The 24,794-nt window shown below is 52.1% G+C and overlaps 2 protein-coding genes across 2 annotated transcripts in view; one reads left to right on the plus strand and one right to left on the minus strand.

Annotated features, from left to right (window-relative positions):
- Nucleotides 1–13,785, minus strand: part of LOC135977708 (class I histocompatibility antigen, F10 alpha chain-like) — a 17,609-nt gene extending 3,824 nt beyond the window's left edge. Inside the window, exons 1-4 of the mRNA XM_065578956.1 lie at nucleotides 13,707–13,785; nucleotides 12,239–12,502; nucleotides 1,793–2,068; nucleotides 17–163 (exon numbers count right to left, since the gene is read on the minus strand). Coding sequence (XP_065435028.1) covers nucleotides 17–163; nucleotides 1,793–2,068; nucleotides 12,239–12,502; nucleotides 13,707–13,785 — 766 coding nt within the window. The remainder of the gene's footprint in view (nucleotides 1–16; nucleotides 164–1,792; nucleotides 2,069–12,238; nucleotides 12,503–13,706) is intronic.
- Nucleotides 5,051–24,794, plus strand: part of LOC135977702 (fibrinogen-like protein 1-like protein) — a 30,639-nt gene continuing 10,895 nt past the window's right edge. Inside the window, exon 1 of the mRNA XM_065578950.1 lies at nucleotides 5,051–5,145. The gene's annotated coding sequence lies outside the window, so the exon portion shown is untranslated. The remainder of the gene's footprint in view (nucleotides 5,146–24,794) is intronic.

Raw genomic sequence — 24,794 nt, forward strand, 5'->3', positions numbered from 1 at the left:
CCATTGGGTAGGATGCCTTCAGAGTAGGTCTCCTGCTGTCTGCTCTCCCCATTTTTCAGCCAGGTCACGGTGATGTCCCGGGGGTAGAATCCACTGACCTTACAGGAGAGGGTGGTGAGGCCGTCATGAGATGACCTGTCGCTCACTCTAGCTGTTAGGCACACTGGGAAAAAGAAGAAACTCAAGTGAGGTGTTTTCAAGCTCTAATCCAGGCAGCATTTTCTAGAGCTTTGCAGCATGAAATTCTGAGACCCGAGCAGTGGGAGAGGATGAGAATCCATGAGACAGAATCCCTCTGATGAGAGAGAACCATCATGTTAGAGGATTTCTGTGCCGAATTCACAGCATCAGCAACGGTGAATCCTGAATCCAGGTCCCTGACCTGGCCTCTGCTCCAAACCACAGAGACACAAATACCTTGACAGGCTTCACTAAACTCCAGATACAGGTGTCAATCACACACTAGGTTTGTACCCATCTCCTCTCAGTCCCTGGATTTGAAAGAGAGGAGAATCTTGCCCTGGCCAGGGAGCAAAAACTGGACTGAATAAACTGACCAATTAGAGATGGAAAGGGCCAATTAAACAAAAAGTGACACACAGTGCTAAATTGCCCCTCAAACGAGCTAATATGAATTGGCTAATTTCTTGTAGGTTGTTACCAAATCTATTTACCCCAATATTACGGATTTCAAAAGGAATTATGCTAATGTTGAAAAATCAGTTTCCCAGCCCCCTGGCACTGAAATACACATTACAATGCTGTGTATGGATTTTTCTTGTTGGCATTTGTAAAGATGGCAAAGGACAAGATAATGTTCTGCTGAGGTTTGTGAGAGAAATAAGCAATTAGTATAATTGTTGCAAAAAACTGGGTAGAAATTTCAAGTAACCTTGAACAGCAAGTGCAAACTGTTTGGGAAGGGAAAGATCAGGGTGTGTAATGATGCTAACTAATCTGGGAAATGTGTGTATATGGTAACAGACAAGGTACATAAACGGGTAATAGTGAGTTAACATTTTGAAGCAGACTGTCCTCCTGAGTTGGAGTGTTAAAGCATTTAACCTCTTCCCTTCTATGTTTGTGATTAATCTTTAACTAAAAAGCTTTGGTAATAAATTTGAGTGTGATTATCTGGTGTCTTACTGATAAAAGAATCGAAAAGTAAGTATGAAAGTGTTGCAGCAAAGGTAGGTCTTGAGGGGGAAATCTTTAAGGACAAGGGGAGCCTTCTTCCAGGTTAGTATGGGGAGGGCAATTCCACATGTAGGGAATGGCATGGAAGGAAGCACATAAATGACTGTAGGAGAAGTTTGGCAACAAGGACAAAGCTACCATCATTGATGGAACACGGGCTGGGGGCAACACAAGAAATATGATGGTACAGACAGTGAATGGGGAAGAATTACATGGTGAATGAAGCTGGTGTCCATAGAAGTGGCACTTCCATAATTAAGCAGAGTGCTCTAACATGCACAAGCACAGGCAGATTGCCTTGATAACGGCTGTGTCACATCAGAGGAAGAGGTAGAATTTGTGATGTGAAGTTGCGCTCATTTGGTCAAGTGGCTCTGGAGATGCAGCTTCTCTACAGTGAACTGCTTTTAACATTTTCAATTTCTTATCTTTTTTTCCAGCAGAACTGATGGGGAAGGGGTTGTTTCCCCACCTATCCCTGGTGCAAGGTTCGCTGAATATCCCCCTACCCACCTGCTCCAGTTTGGAACTGGGGCTGGGGAATGGAGATGTAGCCAGTAGTGTCCCTCTAGGTGGGGCTTGTCTCCCGCCTTACCTTTCCTCTGTAGAGTCTCCTTCCCGTACTCTAGAGCACTCCTTAGCCAGGAAATACAATTCCCCTCCACGTAGCGTTTCCACTGCTGGTTGTCATTTACTTCAGCCTCCCATCTCCTCTTGGTGATCTGAGCCCCAATATCTGCTGCTACCCAAGTCATGGTCTCCTTATCGAAGGTAAGAAAGTCTCGTCCGTCATATGAATCCTGGTAAAACCCCTGAATGCTGTTGTCTTCCCGGAGATCACAGCCGTATATCGTCTGGATGATGTGAAACCCTGAAACACAGCTGAGGGTCAGAAGCAGTCTCTCTCTGAAAATCTCACCAAGAGCCCACTGCAGGTAGCCCAGTGGTTCTTCTTGCTACTGGGCCCTCCCTCCCCTGAGAAATGGGGTTCCCACTTATGCTGTTGGGTCCTACACCCTCCCAGCTCCTTTCAGGGGGGAACCCAAACCCGCAGGGGGCGCCCTCTCCATCTGTTGGGTCTTGTACACTAAAGAGCCCCCACTGCAGAGAGCTCACAACCTTCAAGGAGTACCTCACTGCTGCTTGTTCTTGTATGTTCCCTGCAGGGGGAGCAGGGTGGCACAACCCCAAAGGGAGTACTCCGGATATTGCAGGGATCTATCCCCTCCAGCTCTCTTCTGCTTTCTGAGGATCCCCCCCAGTTCTTGTAGTCAGGGTCATTCTGGAGAAGAGAGGGAGTTCAGGGTGTCTGTACCCCACTCTCTTCTGCTCTGGTTGTATTAACTTTGCAGGATCCTCAGGGTCACTTGGTCCCCCACCTCCGTCATTGACAGTACCCCCATTCCCCTGTGAGGAGGGGGTACAGGTCTGTCCCCCACACTAACCTCTGCTCTGGTTTAATGACCTCAAAGAATGCCCAGGGTCACTCTGTTTCCCTGCCCCATCTTCTCCGTGCCCCCAACTCAGTCTAGGAATGGCAAAGAACCAACTTCATATGCTTGGCCTCTTTTTCACATGGCCACTGTCTCAAGGTGATTCCCTGTGAGGATCAGGCCACTGACAGCCCTTAGTTCAGCTAGCCACCATTTTCCTACAGCCAGGCTAATCTTCACAACAACGGCCCCCATCTCGCACACAACCAAGAGCAGACTCAGTTAATGGAGCCACCCCTGGGCTGATAGGAGGCAGGGAGGGAGACTGGGGGGAGGGAAGGGGGATGGGGACAGGAAGGAGAATTTAGGGGAGCAGGAGAGAGGCTGTGGTGAACAGAGAACAGCGTGGGGATCACGAGGAAGACTGAAAGTGGGGAAAGGATCAGACCCCTAGCTTGGCAAACTGGGTAGAATGTTGGGGCACAAAAATAACTCACACAGGGTCCCAAATATTTTCACCCCTCCCTCACCCTGCATTAGATACATCGAGGTAAATGCCAAGATTTTCAGCAATGACTAGTGATTTTGGGTGCCTAACTGAGACCCTTTAAAGGGGCCTGATCAGAAAGTGGGAGCACCCGGCCTCTGAACATCAGACACCCAAAAATCACTAATCACTTGTTACTTTTAATGTTTTCCACAACAGCTACAGAAAGGTTAGTAACCATTTTTTCTTCTTCAACTGTTTGCACATGTCCCTTCCACGTTCGGGGACTCCCAAGCAATACCGTAAGAGGTGGGCTCGGAGTTCATGGACACATGGATTACAATACTGCCCAACCAAACCCAGTGTCATCTCTCACTTGGTGGGTAATGGCGTAGTTGGAAGAAAAAGTATGTATTGACGCCCAGGTCGCTGCTCTGCAAATGTCCTGGATCAGGCCTGGGCCATGAACGCCACTGAGGAAGCTTGTGCTCTCACAGAATGGGCCGCAAGGAAGGCAGGTGGTGGGACACCTGCCTGCTCGTAGCACATGTGAATGCACAATGTAATCCACAATGAAATTCTCTGAGCCAAAAGGGGTAGGGTTTTCATCCTATCAGAGCGGTGTGGATTTATGGATCAGCTTAGGACACCTGCCTAACATCCAGAGGGTGGAGATGTCATTCCTCCCTATTCTTGTGCGAGTTGAGGAAGGGAATGGGCAGGAAAATACCCTGATTACTATGAAACTCCAAGATTACCTTTGGGAGGAACACAGGGTGGGGGCAACATTGTACCTTGTCGCAGTAGCGTAGCCGGGTTGGGGGGGAGCAGGGGGAGCGGCCGCTCCCCCACTGAGCAGAAGCTGTGCCTTTTTTGTGCTCCGACGCCTTTTGCTCCTGCGCTACTGACTGAGTGGAGCATTTTTATTGCTCCCGGCGCCTTTTTTTCTCCCGACACTTTTTGCTCCCGGTGCCTTTTTTAGCTCCGCTCCCTGTGCTCTTAACCTGGCTACGCCACTGCCTTGTCGTTAAAGAACACTGTATATGGAGGTTTTACATAAGAGCTCTAATCTCCGAGCCCCTCCTGACTGAGGTAATTGCTACCAGAAAGGCGACCTTCTAGGAAAGGTCCAACAGAGGGCACAATGCTTGAGCCTCAAAGGGAGGCCCCGTGAGCTCTGACATGACCAGGTTTAAGTCCCCCAGGGGGATGTTGTCAAGGCTGATTCCCCACTCTGGCATTTCGAGTGCAGAAGGTGGGAGCGTGCAAGGACTCGAAAAATTAATACTGGCCACTCCAGGCTGGTAATGCTGCCACCACCCAAGTGAAAATCTGCCTTTTGCCAATCCAGAAGAACTCTCTTGGGAAGTTTTTCAGGGGCCCCTTGGCTTTTCCACCCCTTCTTTGGGAAAGCCAAGAAAGGAAACAAAAGAAAAGGAGAACCCAGCGGTTGTAGTGGCTGATTAATATATGCACAACCTCTTTACCTCATAAGACACAGAAATCCAGTCATGTTCTTACAAAAAGGAAACTTTATTTAAAAAAAGAAAGAAAACACCCTTGGAAAACTTAGGTTATTGCTAGATCTTAAAAGAGCAACTGCAAGGATTAATCACCAAGAGTAGCTTTCTTGGGATCCAGTTTAAAGGTTACAACAAAACAAAAGCACGTGGGGTTAGCACACAGGAATCCACAAGTCATAAAAAGAGATCAGCCTAATGGTGTCTACCTGAACATTTCTTGTTCTACTAATGTCATAAAAATAAAGGGACGGGGGAGAGTGTCTGATGCAGTGCTATACAATCCTCTTACCAGTAAAGGGTTAAGAAATTCAGGTAGCCAGACTGACACCTGACCTGGCTGGCATCTGACCAATAAGGGGACAAGACACTTTCAAATCTTGGGAGGGGGGAAGACTTTGTGTATGGCTCTTTGTCTGAGTCAGAGTGATCTTGGGAGACAAGCAGTCCCTGCAGAAAATCAATCTCCTCAACCAGTCATCTTCTCACCAAACCTCACTTTTCTAAAGTAAGTTTAGTCAGCATTGCGAGTAGGTTTCTGTTTGTTTTGCTTGGTGAGCTTTCCCTGTGTTAGAGGGAGGGGTTATTCCTGTTTTTTCTGTAACTTTAAGGTTTTGTCCAGAGGGGGAATCCCTCTGAGTTTGGAAATTGAGTACCCTGTAAAATAGTTATCATCCTGATTTTACAGAGATGATTTTACCTTCTTTGTTTTAATAAAATCCTTCTTTTAAGAACCTGACTGTTTTCTATGGTTTTAAAACCCCGGGAGTGGGTTTTTAGATCACTGTGTAACCAATTGGTTAGATTATTCTCAAGCTTCCCAGGAAAGGGGGTGTACGGGCTTGAGAGGGTATTTTGGGGGGGAAGGGGAACTTCAAATGGTTCCTTTCGTGGATTCCTGTTTAAAACACTTGATGGTGGCAGTGAGAGAAGCATTTCTCAGGGTGCAGGGAATTTTGTACCTTGGGGGTTTTAACCTAAGCTGGTAGAAAAAGCTTAGGAGCTCTTCATGCGGGTCCCCACATCTTTACCCTAGAGTTTAGAGTGGGGAGGGAACCCTGACAACTTCCATATCGGTGGTTCCAAATGAGTAGTTTCTAGGTATGATCCTGATGATTTTTCATACCTGGCCCAGAGCTTTTTACGGCATAAGTACTGCCCTGTCCCTCTGCAGCCGAGAGAGCAAAAGACCCACACACCCAGCACTTTTTCCCAATTTGAGAGGGTACAGCTTCCTTACTGGTTCCCCTGGTCAGGTGCCAACTCATTTTAAGATTACCTCTTAACTCTTTACAGGTAAGGCAGTTAGGGTACAGCTGCTAAGGAGGATTCTATAGCTACTGAATGGTTGGGGTGCTACCCCCCCTCATTTATCACAGATGGGTTCCCAGATTTGTGGGTACAGCCTTTCAAAGCCCTCGAGGAAGGGAATGGACATTTCATGTGAAAAACCTGACTGACCACCCAGCAGGGGTAGAATGCGGAGATCGCTCCTAGGTGTACCTTAACAGATGAAATCGCTAGACCTGGCTGTTCCCAGACGGTTCTGGAGTATCTGCTTCATCTGAAAGATGACTCAGTGGGTGAGGAGGCAGGGGTGCCGGAACAGGGGGACCAAGGGGCCATGGCCCTGCCACATTAGCAGCAGGTGAGAGCGGGGAGAGGGGAAGGGGAGGAGTGGGCAGAGCCTGAGAAGAAGTGAAGCGGGGGGAGGGGAATTGGGGAAGAGGCAGAGTCACAGTTTCAGCACCGGTAGCCCTCCCCACTCATAGGGAGATTCTGGCACCCCGGTGAGAGGCCTTGCAGGGTAGACCAAATGGAGAAACGCTTCCACTTGGTAAGTAGCTCTGGTAATCGGATTCCTACTGCCTAGCAAAACCTAGCAGACCTGCTCCGAACAGGCCAGTTCTGCAGGTTTAAACATGGACCCGTCAGGCAGATGGAGCATTTGGCCGCAATCTTGCGAGATCAGGTCCAGAAGGGGAGGGAGCGGCATTGGAGTTGCTACTGACAGGTCTAGAAATAAGCCACACTAGTGCTGATGTGGCCAGGTTGAGGCTATGAGAATAATCTTCGCTCTTGATCTTCAGCAAGATCTTGTGCACAAAAGGAATTGGGGGGAGAGGGGAAAGGCGCAGAACAGGTGATTTCTCCAAGGGAGTAAGACGACATCTGTGAGTGAGCCCAGGTTGCAGTCACGCAGACAGCAGAACGGCTGACATTTCCTGTTCTGTCTGGTCATGAACAGGTCTACAAGGGGAGTACCCACCACTGGAAAATGGTCCTTGCTATGTTGGGGCATAGGGACCATTCATGGTGAGAAGATCTGAGTTGCCAGCTTGTTCTGGGCTCCCGAAAGGGGAGAAGCTTTGAGGTGGATTGAGTGCTTTATGAAGAACTCCCACAAGCAAATGGCCTCCTGACACCGTGGGGAGAAGAGCAGGCCGCTCTCTGCCTGTTGATGTAAAACATGGCTGCCATATTGTCTGTAAGAACTTGCACCACTTTGCTTGCAATGGTGGGTAACAACACCTGACATGCTAGGCCAACCGCTCTGAGCTCTCTGACGTTTATCCATAGCAAGAGTTGCTGCTGGGACCACTGACCTTGTGTTGTGAGGTGCCAAAGATGGGCAGGCACTGTGAGCACCAAGTCCAAATGATGGCTGTTTGGCTGGTACACTGAGGCCAGCTAAGCCTGTAGGGGTCTGAGGTGCAACCTCGCATACCACACCTCGTATAGGCATGTGACCCAACAGCCTGAGTGGGCCTTGACCTGTGACGACACTAACTGGAAGTGGGCTCCTGGGAGGAAGGCTCTGGCCTGGGTAGAATCGAGCAACGCTCCGATAAACACTATCCTCTGAGCCGGGAGGAGTGCTGGCTTCTGCTCGTTTATCAGCAGGCCCAGTGCTCGAAAGGTTGTTTGGACGAGGTGGATGCTGGCTTTCACCTGGGATTGGACTGGTCATAGACCAGCCAGTCACTGAGGTACAGATACACATGCACCCCTCACCTTCTCAGGAAGGCTGCCACTATTACCAGCATTTCATAAAGACCCATTAGGCTGCTGACAGGCTGAACGGGAGGATGGTAAACTGGCAATGAGTCTGGTTCACAACGATCCCGAGAAACCTTCTGTGGCCTCGGAAAATAGAGGTGTGGAAATAGGCATCTTTCAAATTGAGGGTGGCGTCCCAGTCCCCTACATCCAGGGAAGGAATGATGGAGACAATGCACAACTTCAGTCTTTGAGATGTTGCAGGTCTAGAATGGGTCAGAGACCCACTTTGGCACTCAGGATTAAGGATCGTGACGTTGCACTCCACATACTTTATGGAAATATGATTATGAATGTGAATATGATGTAACTGGAATATGCTTTATGCAAAACATCTCTTGTATGATGTCATTAGAAAGCTTGTAATCTACTGAGTGTGTTCATCCTATTTGTTTTCATGTATTATTTCTATGTCTGGAATTGGGGAAATATGAAACTTGTATCACTGTTGTAGTCACACCAGGTGAGGGCCGTCAATGGGGCATTGGGAACTTGATGGCTCCCATTGATTAGGGCAATTGATGGTAAATGATTTATTTACCTGAAAGCCTTCCTGTGTAAAAGGGGGCCAACCAAGGAGGAATGGAGACTTGACCATGTCACCTGGTAGTGAAATCCATCTTAAATCTGGTACTTTTCCATTTAGCAAGAGGGGCAGGGACCCAGAAAGAGAAAAGATTCCCACCTTGTGCCAAGGTTATAAAAGGGGGTGCCAGTCATGAGAAAACCCCTGCTTATCAAATGAGATGTCTGCTGGATCTAACAAAGACTGTACCAGGGGAAAGGATTGCGCCCGGACTAGGAAAGAGTCCAGTCTGTGAAGTAAACTTATTGGAACATCTTTGAGGATGATATATTTCCTGTAATCAGTTTCTTAATGTATCAGGCTTAGACTTGAGTGTTTTGTTTCAATTTGCTCTGTTACTTACTTTGTTCTGTCTATTACTTGAAATCACTTAAATCCTATTTTCTATACTTAATAAAATCACTTTTGTTTATTAATAAACCCAGAGTAAGTGATTAATACCTGGGGGAGCAAACAGTTGTGCATATCTCTCGATCAGTGTTATAGAGGGTGGACAATTTATGAATTTATCCTGTATAAGCTTTATACAGAGTAAAAGGGATTTATTTGGGGTTTGGGCTCCCAAAAAGGTTGAATACTGAGTGCTGGGAAAGTCCCTGTTAACTGAGAAGCCCCTGGGCTGAGTGAATCTGTTTCTGTGGCCCAACCTCTGTGTCTGTGCTGGAGGTGACTGGTGTGTCTAACTCAGCAAGACGGGAGTGGAGGGAAACCTGTTCGGGTAGGAGGGTTGTTCTCAGTGGTATCCCAGGACATGGAGTGACAGTCTCAAGGGGAGTCTCTGTGACCAAACCCGTCACAACTTCAGCCTGGCCTCCCTGTCCTTTTTCAGATGTGGACTGAACTGGTGGAAGAGCTGACAGCAATCCGCAATAGGAGTCTCATCCAAGCACTTTAGACAGCTGGAGTGCAGGTCGCTCAAAGGCATGGGCTTGCCACAGGAGGCACCGGGTTTGAAGCCCGGAGACCGAGACATGCCCAGTTTCAGGAGCAGAAGAAACTCTGCTAGAAGAGTCCAACTAACTATTTATATCAGTGGTGTCCAATACGTTCGCCCCTAGCCACAGGTGGCTAATAGGCTATTGAATTGTGGCTAATGCATGTGGCTTTTTTTTAAATGTAGCTAATAAGAAAAATTCAAAACCATAAGTGTGGCTAGCATCGAATTTCTATTGGACGCTGCTGATTTATACCAATCAACTAAAGTCAAAAAGTGAGAAAACAACTGAGGTGAAAAGGGATGGAGTAACGAGAGAACCACTGAGAATCTGGAGAGATGCAGGGCGGCTGGTCACAGACACGCAGAGATCCCAAGACAGGTGCCCGAGAGGAGTGGGGTGGGTCAGCCCTCCCCACCCACCCCTCTTCTCCTCCGTGCTGCACTCCACAGGGATAAGCAGGGTGGGGCATGTGACGAACTGGGACTGTTCTTAATGTGGTCTATGAATGCTGACAGGGGAGTGTGGCTAGGATAGTCGGCAATGGGGGGATGGGACACTGACCAACGGAGAATACCTGAGCATGTAACATGAGAACCCAGGAAGGGGTTAGAGGCCAGGTGAGACCTTTGCCTGGGAAACTGAACAAAGGCTGTGGGAGGGGTCGCTGAAGGAGAGTCTCGGAAGCTGGCTGGTAAGCAGAGAGGGCTCTGACCTCCCAAGGGGGCTGGGGTGCCTGAGGACCACAAGATGGACCTAACTGAGGGGTATCCTGTGGTCTGTGCCTGCAAGACCTGTCTTGGACTGTGTCCCTGTCATCTAAATAAACCTTCCGCTTTACTGGCTGACTAAGAGTCATGGTGAATCGCAGGAAGCCGGGGGTGCAGGGCCCTGAGTTCCCCCACACTCCGGGACAGGGCACCGATGAGGTCTCAGAGGGACCAGACCCCGAATTCCCCCATGTGCGGGTTGGGGGCAGACACAGCTAGAGAGAACACTTGGTGGTCAAGATGCAGGATTCAGGACAGTCTCTGGCGATCTGGCAGCCCCAGGACGGGGGGAGGAAGAGGGGTAAATGGGGGGAGGAGGGCAGGAGGGACAGTGGTTTCGGGAGGGGGCAGTGGGAACAGAACAGCAGCTCCCCAGCGCAGGCGAGCGGAGCCCCTCTCTCAGCACTGGGGAGGCCGGTGTCCGTGTGAACAGGTCAGGCTGGACAGGCTCAGCAGCAGGGGACCAATGGGTGAGACTAGTCAGGAGAGGGTTAAACTAGCTACAGAGGGGGCGGGCTGGGGGGCAGACACTTGGCAACCCTCCACGCTGTCGCTTAGTCCTGGGGCAGGGCCACCAGAAACCCAGGTGTCCAGGGCAGGACAGGAATTAGTTCTCATTGCTGCTGTCAGTGCTGGGAGCCAGGAGGGATTGGAGGTGCTACAACAAGGGGCTGGGGACACTCCTGGGTGAGCACCAATGCGACAGGCCAGTACCACTGACACGGGGGAAACAGGGATTGTCACTCGCGAGTCCCCTGTCAGGAAGGGAGGAGCAATTACGTCAGAGAGACCCTCACCGGCCAGGGACAGTTCAGCAGCGCCAGGCACTGAACGCTTATGGATCATTCCCGTGCTAAGTGAGACAGCACAATCGGGGGCCTGGCCAGGTGACTACAGCCCCCCACATCAGGGACTGAGCAGGAAGAACGGCTCTGTACACGTCTATCGATAGTGTGCAGGGGAACCTGCCTGACTCCGGGGGCTCCGTGCTGGGTTTGTGCTGCCAGGAGTAAGGCAGCCCGGGAGTCTCTGCATGTTGCAAAAAGAACAGGAGTACTTGTGGCACCTTAGAGACTAACAAATTTAGCTGTAGTCCACGAAAGCTTATGCTCTAATAAATTTGCTAGTCTCTAAGGTGCCACAAGTACTCCTGTTCTTTTTGCGGATACAGACTAACACGGCTGCTACTCTGAAATCTGCACGTTGCAGGGGCTGATTCTCTCACTAACTCTCCAGCCCAAGTTGATGACACTCTGCAGAGTCTGACCTGAGATAAACTCACTCTGGAAATAAGACAAAGTGAACAATGAAGGAGGCTCACTGGTGAGCAGCTTCTCCCCAGGGCTGGGGTGAATGCAGCACTGCCTGCTCTTGTGACTTTACTGTGCGTTTCATGATAGTGGGTGGTTTTAATAAATCCCCAGTTCCTGGACTCATGGGATTAGGGGAAAGTCTCAGCTCTCTTTTCTTACAGCAGTAACTTCTAGTCCTTCTAGCAGCAGGGAAAACCCCAGAAATGTGTCCCCTAAGGGCTCAAACCAGAGGGCAAATAAAAATAAGCTCCATTATTATTCCCAAAATACTTACAATGCTTAAGCCAAACTCAGGATTTTGGGGGTCTGACTTGTGATGTCTGAACACTTGGGGCTGTCGATATTGGGGCTCCCCATCACTCGATATCTGGGAATTGAGACAAGACGTCTCAGAACCCTGTTCTAGCTCTAGGGTCTGACAGAGTCACTGTTGTAGCCAGGAGGAACAAACCCCCCTGTCCAGAAATCGCTGGGTGCGATTCTCTCGCCTGCATCACCAGGAGGTCGGAATAGCTGGGTCTGCTGGGAACTTCTGGCTTTTACACCTCTGCCACTCTGTCTGGGAAATATATGTCTGGAAAAGGGCGGGGGTGGGAAGGGGCCCCCCCGAAGGGCAGCAGAGGCAGCTGCAAGTGGGACTGGTAGCAGAAGTCTGGGCTGTTTGGGGAGGGGACAATCTGAGAGTCCCACTTTGGAGGGTGTCAAAAAATCTCTTTCGCATGGACCCTCCATCCTGCAGCCCCTCCCCCCCATCCCATATCCCTTTGTCCCCCACATTCACACTGACTCCAGCGAGAAAATGCGCCTTCGGACTCTGTCCCCTCCCCCCATCCCCACCACACATCCCGGTGTCCCTTCACCCTGTTTACATCAACCACACTCCCAACCCCCACCCCATTTCCCTGCATCCCAAGGTCGTGTTGTGTCCTTCACTCACCCTCGGTCCGGTTGTAGAGCTGACTCAGGGTGTTCAGACTCGCGTTGTACCATTTCTGGAAGCGCTGTCCCCACCAGGTCACCTCGTCCCAGAACTCCGAACCCTCGTTCCGCGCCATCCACAGTGTGTAGGGCTCCGCCCTCTTCGTCCCACTGGTGGAGACATAGGTGAGCTGATCGTCCACATACACAACACGGCTGTACCAGGGCAGCCCCGGGGCAGGCTCCGACACCACAGTGTCCAAAATGCGCCTGGAGTGCAGGCCTGAGGGGGGAGATTGGGGGAGGGGAGAGTCAGACCGAACCAGACCCTGCCAGGAGCCCCTGGCAATATGCAAGAGGCAGCGCCATCCCTTAGGAGGGCTCCTGTGGGAGGGAGATCTGGGGAAGGGCTCACAGAACGGCCTGACCGGGGAGAAAGAGACGGTGGGGTAGAAGGAGAAAGGAGGCAGGGCTGGAGGGAGAGTGAGGAGAGGAAGGGGTAGGGAGGTACAGGGGGGCTGGAGCATGTGAGGAGTACGGGAGCATATGGGGACAGTGTACTGGGGGTACAGGGGGTGTGAGGCAGGAGAGGGGGCCCAGGAGGAGGGGCAGGGCTGGAGTGCGGTGTGGGGAAAAGGAAGGGGGTGTCACGGGAGAGGGTGGGGCAGGAGGACTGGGGGAGGGGAGATGCAGGAGCTGAAGCTGGGGAAGGCAAGGTGGGCAGGGGAATGTGTCCAAGCTACAGGTGGGAGCCAGGACATCGGCTGTGCACAGAATTTACTGTAATTTATTCAGAACATAAGAACGGCCAGATTGGGTCAGACCAAAGGCGCATCTAGCCCAGTCTCCTGTCTTCTGACAGTGGGAAATGCCAGGTGCCCCAGAGGGAATTAACAGAACACGGAATCATCAAGTGATCCATCCTCTGTCGCCCATTCCCAGCTTCTGGCAAACAGAGGCTAGGGACAGCATCCCTGCCCATCCTGACCAATAGCCATTGGTGGACCTATCCTCCATAAACTTAGCTAGATCTTTTTTGAATCGTGTTATAGTCTTGACCTTCACAACGTCCTCTGGAAAGGAGTTCCACTGGTTGACTGTGTGTTGTGTGAAGAAATACTTCCTTTTGTTTGTTTTAGACCTGCTGCTTATTAATTTATTTGGGTGACCCCTAGTTCTTGTGTTATGTGAAGGGGTAAATAACACTTCGGTATTCACTTTCTCCATACCAGTCTTGATTAAGACTATGATTTTGTCATGGATATTTGTAGTATAAGACCTGGACAGGTCCTGGGCAATGAAGAAAAGCTCACGGAAGCCCGTGACCCATCCGTGACTTTTACTAAAAATATCCATGGCAAAATGGAGAGCTCAGCTGCGTGACCCACAAACCACACACAGGGGCTAGGCAACTGCAGGCCACTCAGAGCTCTGGGTCCCCCTGCCACCCACAGCAACTGGGAGCAGTTGGTTCCCCCACAACCCACGGAGGCCGCCCCACCGCTCCCGGCTGCTACAGGTGGCAGGGGGACCGCACAGCTTCCGGCCGCCGTGTTCTGAAGTCATGGAGTTTGCTGGAAGTCACAGATCCCATGACTTCCGCAACCTCTGTGGAAAAATAGACTTTCATTATATCCCCCGCCCCCCCCGCGTCATCTCTTTTCCAAGCTGAAAAGTTCCAGTCTTATTAATCTCTCCTCATGTAGCAGCCATTCCATACCCCTAATCATTTTTGTTCCCCTTTTCTGTACTTTTTCCAATTCCAATATTTCTTTTTTCTGATGGAATGATTACATCTGCATGCAGTATTCAAGATGTGGGCATACCATGGATTTATATAGAGGCAATATGATATTTTCTGTCTTACTATCAGTCACTTGACTAATGATTCTCAACATTCTGTTAGCTTGTTTGATTGCTACTGCGCATTGAAAAAACGAGGAGTCCTGTGGTACCTTGGGGGGAGGGATAGCTCAGTGGTTTGAGCATTGGCCTGCTAAACCCAGGGTTGTGAGTTCAATCCCTGAGGGGGCCACTTAGGGATCTAGGGCAGAAATCAGTACTTGGTCCTGCTAGTGAAGGCAGGGGGCTGGACTCGATGACCTTTCAAGGTCCCTTCCAGTTCTAGGAGATGGGATATCTCCATTAAAAAAAAAAAAAAAAAAAAAAAAAAGACTAAGCTTTCGTGTATGCATCTGACGAAGTGGGTTCCAGCCCACGAAAACTTATGGCCAAATAAATTTGTTAGTCTTTAAGGTGCCATGGGACTCCCCTTTGTTTTTGCAGAAACAAACTAACATGGCTATCCCTCTGAAACTCCACATTGAGTGCATGTTTTCAGAGAACTATCCACAATGACTCCAAGATCTCTCGAGTGGTAACAGCTAATTTAGATCCCACCACTTTATATGTATAAACTGGGATTATGTTTTCAACTGTGCATTACTTTGCATTTATCCACATGGAATTTGACCTACCATTTTATTGCCCAGTCACCCAGTTTTGTAAGATCATAGAAGATTAGGGTTTGAGGAGACCTGGGAGGTCATCTAGTCCAATGCCCTGCTCAAAGAAGGACCAACACCAACTAAATCATCCCAGCCAGGGATTTGTCAAGAAGGGCCTTAAAAACCTTCTAAGGATGGAGATTCCACCAGCTCCCCAGGTAACCCATCAGTGCTTTACCACCCTACTAGTGAAAAAGTTTTTTCCTAATATCCAAACGAGACCTCCCCCCACTGCAACTTGAGACCATTACTCCTTGTTTGGTCATCTGCTACCACTGAGAACAGTCTAGATCCATCCTCTTTGGAACCCCGTTTCAGGTAGTTGAAAGCAGCTATCAAATCCCCCCCATTCTTCTCTTCTGCAGACTAAATAAGCCCAGTTCCCTTAACCTCTCCTCATAAGTCATGTACTCCAGCCCCCTTATCATTTTTGTTGGCCTCCGTTGGACTCTGTCCAATTTTTCCACATTCTTCTTGTAATGTGGGGCCCCAAAATGGGCACAGTACTCCAGATGAGGCCTCACCAATGCCGAATAGAGGGGAATGATCATGTCCCACGATCTGCTGGCAATGCTCCTACTTATACAACCCAAAAGGATGTTGCCAAAAAAGCTAACAAGGGCACACTGTTGACTCATATCCAGTTTCTCATCCGCTGTAACCCCCAGGTCCTTTTCCCAGAACTGCTGCGTAGGAAATCGGTCCCTAGTCTGTAGCAGTGCATGGGATTCTTCCGTCCTAAGTGCAGGACTCTGCACTTGTCTTTGCTGAACATCATTAGATTTCCTTTGGCCCAATCCTCTAATTTGTCAAGGTCCCTCTGTATCCTATTCCTACCTCCAGCGTATCTACCACTCCTCCCAGTTTAGTGTCATCTGCAAACTTGCTGAGGGTGCAATCCATGCCATCCTCCAGATCATTAATGAAGATGTTGAACAAAACCGGCTCCAGGACCAACCCTTGGGGCACTCTGCTTGATACTGGCCGCTAACTAGACATGGAGCCATTGATCACTGTTGAGCCCGATGATCTAGCCAGCTTTCTATCCACCTTACAGTCCATTCATCCAGCCCATACTTCTTTCACTTGCTGGCAAGAATACTGTGGGAGACTGTATGAAAAGCTTTGCTAAAGTCAAAGAATAACATGTCCACTGCTTTCCCCTCATCCACAGAGCCAGTTAACTCATCATAGAAGGCAATTAGGTTAGTCAGGCATGACTTGCCCTTGGCGAATCCATGCTACTGTTCCTGATCACTTTCCTCTCCTCCAAGTGCTTCAGAATGACTCCTTGAGGGACCTGCTCCATGATTTTTCCAGGGACTGAGGTGAGGCTGATTGGCCTGTAGTTCCCCGGATCTTCCTTCTTCCCTTTTTAAAGATGGGCACTACATTAGCCTTTTTCCAATCATCTGGGACCTCCCCTGATTGCCATGATTTTTCAAAGATAACGGCCAATGGCTCTGCAATCACATCAGCCAACTCATTTAACATCCTCGGATGCAATGCATCCGGCCCCATTGGACTTGTGCTCGTCCAGCTTTTATAAATAGTCCTGAACCACTTCTTTCTCCACAGAGGGCTGGTCACCTCCTCCCCATGCCGTGCTGCCCGGTGCAGTGGTCTGGGAGCTGACCTTTGTTTGTGAAGACAGAGGCAAAAAAAGCATTGAGTACATTAGCTTTTTCCACATCCTCTGTTACTAGATTGCCTCCCCATTCAATAAGGGGCCCACACTTTCCTTGACCTTCTTCTTGTTGCTAACATAGCTGTAAAAATCCCTTCTTGTTACTCTTAACATCCCTTGCTATCTGCAACTCCAAGTGTGATTTGGCCTTCCTGATTTCACTCCTGCATGCCTGAGCAATATTTTTATACTCCTCCCTGGTCATTTGTCCAATCTTCCACTTCTTGTAAGCTTCTTTTTTGTGTTAAGATCAGCAAGGATTTCACTGTTAAGCCAAGTTGGTCGCCTGCCATATTTGCTACTCTTTCTGCACATCGGGATGGTTTGCTCCTGCAACCTCAATAAGGATTCTTTAAAATATAGCCAGCTCTCCTGGATTCCTTTCCCCTTCATGTTAGTCTCCCAGGGGACCTTGCCCATTAGTTCCCTGAAGGAGTCAAAGTCTGCTTTTCTGAAGTTCAGGGTCCGTATTCTGCTGCTCTCCTTTCTTCCTTGTGTCAGGATCCTGAACTCGACCATCTCATAGTCACTGCTCCCAGGTTCCCATCTACTTTTGCTTCTCCTACTAATTCTTCCCTGTTTGTGAGCAGCAGGTCAAGAAGAGCTCTGCCCCTAATTGGTTCCTCCAGCACTTGCACCAGGAAATTGTCCCCTACACTTTCCAAAACTTCCTGGATTGTCTGTGCACTGCTGTATTGCTCTCCCAGCAGATATCGGGGTGACTGAAGTCGCCCATGAGAACCAGGGCCTGCGATCTAGTAACTTCTGTTAGTTGCCAGAAGAAAGCCTCGTCCACCTCATCCCCCTGTTCTGGTGGTCTATAGCAGACTCCCACCATGACATCACCCTTGTTGCTCACACTTCTAAACTGAATCCAGAGACTCTCAGGTTTATCTGCAGTTTCATACCGGAACTCTGAGCAGTCATACTCCTCTCTTACATACAATGCAACTCCCCCACCTTTTCTGCCCTGCCTGTCCTTCCTGAACAGTTTATATCCATCCATGACAGTGCTCCAATCATGTGAGTTATCCCACCAAGTCTCTGTTATTCCAATCACATCATAATTCCTTGACTGTGCCAGGACTTCCAGTTCTCCCTGCCTGTCTCCCAGGCTTCTTGCATTTGTGTATAGGCACTTAAGATAACTCGCTGATCGTCCTGCTTTCTCAGTGTGAGGCAGGAGTCCTCCTCTCTTGTGCTCTCCTGCTTCCTCCTGGTATCCCAATTCCCTCAGAGCTTTGGTCTCCTTACCCTCCCCCCCCCCCGCCGCCAACAAACCTAGTTTAAAGCCCTCCTCACTAGGTTAGCCAGCCTTCTTGCGAACCCCAAGTAAGTTGGGCAGTGTCCTTTTCCCCTCTTCCAACCCTTATCTTCTATGATTCTATGACCCAGTAGGGCCAGGCTGCACTGGGGCCTAACCCTGTTTAAGTCAAACCACACCTGTTACTGAGGTGTCACAAGGGCACCAATGTGCCTTAAGCCATTTTAAACAAACCCCAAATCCACCCCGCACCCTCACCCGGATCAATACGGGCTGCTGAGCTGCCCAGCGTCTGAGCTGCTGCCTCATGGAGAACAAGGGAAATTCAAGTCCATGCCAGGAAAAGCAGGATGTGCCTTCCCCTCTCCTCACCCCATCCTACTGGGATCCGGAAGCTCTTTATCCGGCAGCTACGGGAGATCCTAACAGTACAAACGCAGCAGCTGTTCTGTGCTCTGCAACGGGAGCTCGCACCCAAACTAAGACCTGATTAATCACAGATCCAGGGTTCTAGACTCTCCCCTCGCCCTGGGGTGCTAAAACACCACCAGAGACAGAGGGGAGTTAACATCTCCTCTCTAGGATGACACCTCTAACGACCTGCTTCCACTACAGATACAACCCATTGCCATTGCTGACTGGGAGTACAACTGGACTGGTGCTGACACAACTTAGCCGTACGTAGCCAAGGACAAACCACACTCAGGAGTTCCAGGCACTGGGGTGAAACCCAGCGTGAAGAACCTTCTGGGAGCCATGAAAGGTCAGAGATCCAAGAAGCCTTTTCCCTTCATTTAACCCTGGTCTATGGTGGGGGGGTCGCTAATTTACTCCCTCTCCCTCAACCTGAGCTCTGCAAACAGAAAGAATCGTGTCTGAAAGCTCCGCCCTGCCCTGAGACGTGGGGAATGAAACAGCCTGGGCAGCGCCTGGACCCGGGGATTTCCCAGTCTGAGCCCCTCACGGGGCTGCGACGGGCTTGTCAGCGTGTGCAGCACCCATGGGTGCTCTGGCCCCAACGAAGCCTCACCCCCTGGCTGGGTGAGGTTGGCATTAGATGAAGGGGTTACAGTTCAGTGGCTCTCAGCACCCCACTACACACAGTGTCCTGGCAGCACCTGGCACAAGGACCCCAGCCCGGCTGCCCCCCGACACCCAGCTCCCCCCTCCCTGCACCCCCCAGCCCGGCTGCCCCCCGACACCCATCTCCCCCCTCCCTGTGCCCCCCAACACCCAGCTCCCCCCTCCCTGCGCCCCCCAGCCCAGCTGCCCCCCGACACCCAGCTCCCCCCTCCCTGCACCCCCCAGCCCGGCTGCCCCCCCGACACCCAGCTCCCCCCTCCCTGCACCCCCCAGCCCGGCTGCCCCCCGACACCCAGCGCCCCCCTCCCTGCACCCCCCAGCCCGGCTGCCCCCCCACACCCAGCTCCCCCCTCCCTGCGCCCCCCAGCCCGACTGCCCCCCCCGACACCCAGCTCCCCCCTCCCTGCGCCCCCCAGCCCGACTGCCCCCCCCGACACCCAGCTCCCCCCTCCCTGCGCCCCCCAGCCCGACTGCCCCCCCCGACACCCAGCTCCCCCCTCCCTGCGCCCCCAGCCCGACTGCCCCCCCCGACACCCAGCTCCCCCCTCCCTGCGCCCCCAGCCCGACTGCCCCCCCCGACACCCAGCTCCCCCCTCCCTGCGCCCCCAGCCCGACTGCCCCCCCACACCCAGCTCCCCCCTCCCCGGGGTCTCCCCCCGATACTCACGGCAGTGGCCCCCCGGCAGGGCTACAGCCCCCAGCAGCAGCAGGCGCAGCGCCAGGGCCATGCCCGGTCTCGGCCCCACAACCCGAGAACCCCGCGGGGCGCTGAGACCGGACTCCAGCTCCCAGCTACTGGCCGTGTGAGCCTCCAGTCTGCAGGGATTGGCTGAGAGGGGACCATCCCGCCAATAGCGGCGCGCAGCCCCGCCTCCGTCACCGGTCGCTGGGCAGAACCCGCTGGGCCGGCTGGCGAAGGGGAACCGAATGTCTGAGCCGGGGGGGGGGTCGGGATGAGACCTGGGCCCCGGGGCTGTAATGGGCGGAGCCGCCATTAGCTCGGCCGGTCTCTGGCCCCGCCTCTCTGGGGTCAGCTGGTCCGTGTGTTCCGAGGCTGGAACTCGGGGGGCCGCACCCCCGGGCTGGGGGCGGTGGCACTAGGTGAAGGGGTCACAGTTCGGGTCAGGGGCTCTCAGCCCCCCACTACACACAGTGTCCCAGCAGCGCCCTTAGCTCTAGTCGGACCTGCAGCCCCCAGGCCCGAGACCCCTTCCTGGAGCTCAGGGACTTGTCTGTCCAGCTGGGAACTTTAATCACTTTCTGGATTTCATGAATTAACCCCTTCCCGCCCCTCTCCCTTTGCGGGGAGTGACCCCACAACAACCCCTGGCACTCCTACAGCCTCACTGCCCCCAGTCTGTGGCTGGGGAGAGGGGCACAGAGAGAGGGCAATGATTTGCCCTGGAAGCAGCAAATCTAGGGCTAGAACCCAGGAGTCCTGGCTCCAGCCCCCTGATCTAAGCACAAGGGGATGGTGACCCAACTCCTGTATTTTCTTTGCTTTTGCAAGTCAGGGGGCTGTTTACCTCATTTCGGGGAATTATTTTTCGTTAGTCTCCTCTTGGGGGCAGAGGAGGTACCAAGGCTCTGGGGCCTGAGACGTTTGCCCCGTGCTGCAGGACAGTCACTGTGGGCGTTAGTATCACTGGGCTTTGCACACTGCCCTGGGCCAGTCTCTCCGGGTCTGGGGAGCCAGGCTAATGGGAAACTTCCCCAGCTGGGATGCTGTCAAGGCTGATTCCCCACACTGGCACTTCGAGTGCAGGGGGGGGGGGAGGGGGAGGGTCCACAAGGACTCTAAAAATTAATACTGGCCACTCCAGGCTTGTATTAAACTCCCAAGGTTACAGATCCCCCTGGCCGTGGATTGGTAAATGCTGCCACCCCTTTGAGAGCCCAGGAAGGCGCACTTGGGAATTCCTTCCTGTGGGGTACCCCCGAACTCTTCCCCCCCTGTCTGGGGAAGAACTGAAAAAAGGAAAAGAAATCAGCTGCTGCCACCAGCTAACTGAAAAACATGCACAGACCTCTTAAAACACAGAAATCCAATAATGTTCTTAAAAAAGGATCTCCCAGCAGTACGCCTTCTCACTCTCAGCTCCTAGTGCCTCTTGCTCCCAGATCCTCACACACACCACCACAAACTGCAGTGAGCTCCTTTTTAAACCCAGGTGCCCTGATTAGCCTGCCTTAATTGAGTCTAGCAGGTTCTTCTTAATTGACTCCAGGTGTCCTAATTAGCCTGCCTGCCTTAAATTGGTTCAAGAAAGTTCCTGCTTGTTCTAGTGCAGCCCCTGCTCTGGTCACTCAGAGAACAGAAAACTATTCATCCAATGGCCAGTATATTTGCCTTCTACAAGGCTTCTGTACCCCACTGGTCTGGGTCTGTCACATATCCCTCCCCCCTGCTCAACACCAAGGGGTTGGGCAGCTTGGGACGCCAGACAGTGCACACGTGACAAGCCATCGGCGTTGATGATGGCTCCCTGCTCTGTGTTGCACACGGAACTGGAAAGGTTGGAGGGATAAGAACCACCTGGTCACCCTAGTGTTCTTCTCCTTGTTCCGTTGCATCCATTGAAGAGGGGCATGGTCGGTCACGAGGACAAATCTGCGCCCGAGCAGGTAGTAGCGCAACGTTTCCATGGCCCATTTTACAGCGAGGTACTCTCTCTCCACCACAGCATATTTTTGTTCCCTCGGAAGGAGTTTCCTACTGAGGTAGAGAACTGGATGTTCCTTTTCCCCAACCATCTGTGATAGAACGGCCCCTAACCCTACTTCCGATGCATCCGTCTGCAGGATAAATTCCTTGGTAAAATCTGGGGCTATCAGTACGGGGTTACTGCAGAGGGCAGTCTGTAGGTCTGTGAACGCTCTCTCTGCTCCGTCAGACCATCTCAACAGATCAGGTCCGTGGGCTTTCAGTAGGTCTGTCAGGGGGCTTACCCTTGTGGCAAAGTGGGGGCTAAATCGTCGGTAATACCCCACCACACCTAGGAATGCCCGGACTTGTTTCTTGCGATGTGGTCGGGGCCAATTTTGGATGGCCTCTAACTTGTTCAGTTGGGGTTTTACCAAACCTTTTCCCACAATGTAGCCAAGATATTTGGCCTCCGTAAACCCTACAGCACACTTAGCAGGGTTAGCTGTAAGGCCAGCTCGCCTGAAGGTATCGAGGACTGCCTCCACCTTCGAGGTGGGTTTCCCAGTCTGGGGTATGAATGACCACATCGTCCAGGTAGGCAGCAGCATAATGATTATGGGGGTGTAGTAGCTTATCCATGAGGCGCTGAAAGGTAGCTGGGGCCCCATGTAGTCCAAAAGGGAGGACAGTGCGGCTTTAGCCTGTTCTGGTTTGACACATACACACACACCCCGCCCCAACCCGCCTCACCCCAAAAAAAGCTGCCATTTTGCAACTGTCATGGGCCGGCAGCAGCTATAATCAAACTTGGGACCTCTGGAGCTTCACACGTGAGCCTCTGCTGTAGGGTTCTCAACCTATTTCCCATTGGGGGCTGCATATGCCGTGCTCTGCGTTCTGTGGGCTGTAGCTACACAAGATGTAATACCAGGGCCAGGATAGATATACCTGGGGGAGGAGGCGGGGGGGGGGGTGAATGAGCCGGTTTCTGGCCAAGAGTCTGGATTGCTCTGGGCTGCTGATCCCGGCAAGGTCATTGTGAATCCCTGCGCTGAGTGCTGAAGGTGGCCTGGGAAAAGCATGTGTGGGGCGGGGGAGGGGTGTCTATGTTAATCCCGGCTGAAATAAATGGCCATGCCCTTGCTAGGGCAGCGCTTACAGTGCACCCCTCAGGGACCCGGCTCCATTTTGAAGTCTTTTTGGCCAGGACTGTGGCCCCTGACGACTCTGCCCACTTTAAGCCTGGCCTGAGCTGGGCCCACAGAACAGCTGCAGTGTCAGCAGCGTGTCCCCCTCTGGGCTGCTGGGCTGCAGTCAAGTCAGCTGGGCCTTAGCGTCTAAGGGTAACATTTTCAAGAGTGGCTAAGTCACTTAAGTGCCTAAATCCCAGTGACTTCTAGTGTGATTTAGGCACTTGTGAAACTCTCTCCTGGTCTCATGTCCAGCGGTTTCTGTCCCCTGCAGGGTTCCAGTCCAGCTCTCTCCTGCTTCTGTCTGCGCTGTCCATGATGGCGCTCCTTTGCGTAGCCCCCGTGCAGGGCAACGGGGCCCTGGCCCACAAGAAGGTCGAGAGGGGTGAGTAGAGAACCCGTCGGAGAGCTTCTATCATCTGCCATATCCAAGATCAGGGCATCGTGGGCCTGATTCTGCTCCTCTCCCCCATGCCGGGGTCACCCCTAGATCCACTTATCCACTGAATGCACCTTCCCGCCCCCCCGCCAGCGCTGGGCCCAAAGAAACGCTGAGTTTTCCGAAGGGTTCGCAAGGCCGGCCTGCGCTAGTGAGCCCACTACTCCCATTCGCAGGCCTCCAGCGCCTGGGAATGGGCCAGCCGGGGTGGGGGAGGTGCTGCTCGACTGGCTGTTTGCTTTCCACAGCTTCGTTATCCCTTTCCCCGGTAACGGCTGCCAAGCCCCCGGCAGTGACTGAAGAGCGCTGGTGCCAACCGCAGGGCAGCGTGTGGGAACCAGGCACCCCCCCCCCAAATTGGCTGGGAGTTCTACCCTTCCATCTCACCAACTCCTATATTAGGGCTAGCCCCGGCTAACAGCTGGGGATCTCTCGCTCATGCCTAGAAGCCTTGCCCCCAGAGTCCAGGCAGCAGAGAGAGCCAGTTCCTCCTTGTCAGGGGTTTTCATTCCCTTCTCCCCACACCTCCAGCGGCTCTGGGAGCTGCTCAGGGCAGGCCAGGGGCCGAGCCAGCTCCAGAGGCGGCCCTGAGCCCCTGCCCCCGCAGTACTCAGCAGCTCCTCCCCCTTGGCTCAGCTATGGGGGTGGGGCACACAGGGGGATTGTCTGGGGGGTAGGGGAGCTGGGGAGCTCAGGCTCGAGGGATGACCCTGGGGAGGGGAGGGGCAGTATAACCACAGTGCTCTCATTCTACCAGGATAGTTCGGGACAATTTCCACCCCAAAGACAAGCCCCTCGATAGGATGTCTGGAATTTTCAAAGGCGCCACAGGGAGTTGGGTGCCCAAATCCCACTGAATTCCAATCACAGTCGGGTGTCAAACTCCCTTAGGCTCTTTGAAATCGCCCATTTAAATTGTCACTGATGGGTTTCATAATTAACATTCGCTGAGATGGATCTGGCAGCGTCTCCCCCACCCTCCCCAAACGATTTCTTCAGCAGTACGAACTCAGGAAGGATACAGAGCCTTGGTTTACACTTGATTCATCTCTTCAAGGTTTCTTCAAAACCAGCAGAGCAAGAAACTATTCTTATTTTATTTTATTGGTAAAATGAAAGTGTAAGATCTGGAGCCGGATTCTGTGGCTGTAGTATTGTGAAATACACAGGACCTGCCTCTAAAAACCCAGCCTCCAGTTACCCCAGGCTGATTTGATCGAGCTAGCTAGCGCTCTCTCCCCCCCTCCCTCCCGCCCTCTTAACCTGATCATGGCATTTCAGGGTTCCCCAAAGACTGCAGCAACATTCCCAGGGCCAGCCCCAGCGGGGTCCATGTCATCCAGCCGGCAGGCTCTCCCCCTCGAGTGGTGTGGTGTGACATGGACACCGAAGGCAAAGGCTGGACCGTTGTCCAGAGAAATTCTTACAACACAGAGATCACCTGGAAGGAGTCCTGGAGCACCTACAAGTACGGCTTTGGGAACGTGCAGCAGGATTACTGGCTGGGCAACGAGTACCTGTCCCTGCTCACGCGGCAGAACATCTACAAGGTCCGCTTTGTGTTGGAGGACAAATCCAACAACACCCGCTACGCAGAGTACGACATCTTCAGTGTCGAGGATGAGCCCAGCGGGTACCCGCTGAGGCTGGGCAGGTACTCTGGGGACGGCGAGGACTATCTCACCACCTACCACTCCGGCCTGGGGGGCATACACGACAACATGAAGTTCAGCACGACTGACAAGGATCAGGACCAGA

Source organism: Chrysemys picta, unplaced genomic scaffold, assembly GCF_011386835.1.
Source record: "Chrysemys picta bellii isolate R12L10 unplaced genomic scaffold, ASM1138683v2 scaf15, whole genome shotgun sequence".
NCBI classification, from domain to species: domain Eukaryota; kingdom Metazoa; phylum Chordata; order Testudines; family Emydidae; genus Chrysemys; species Chrysemys picta.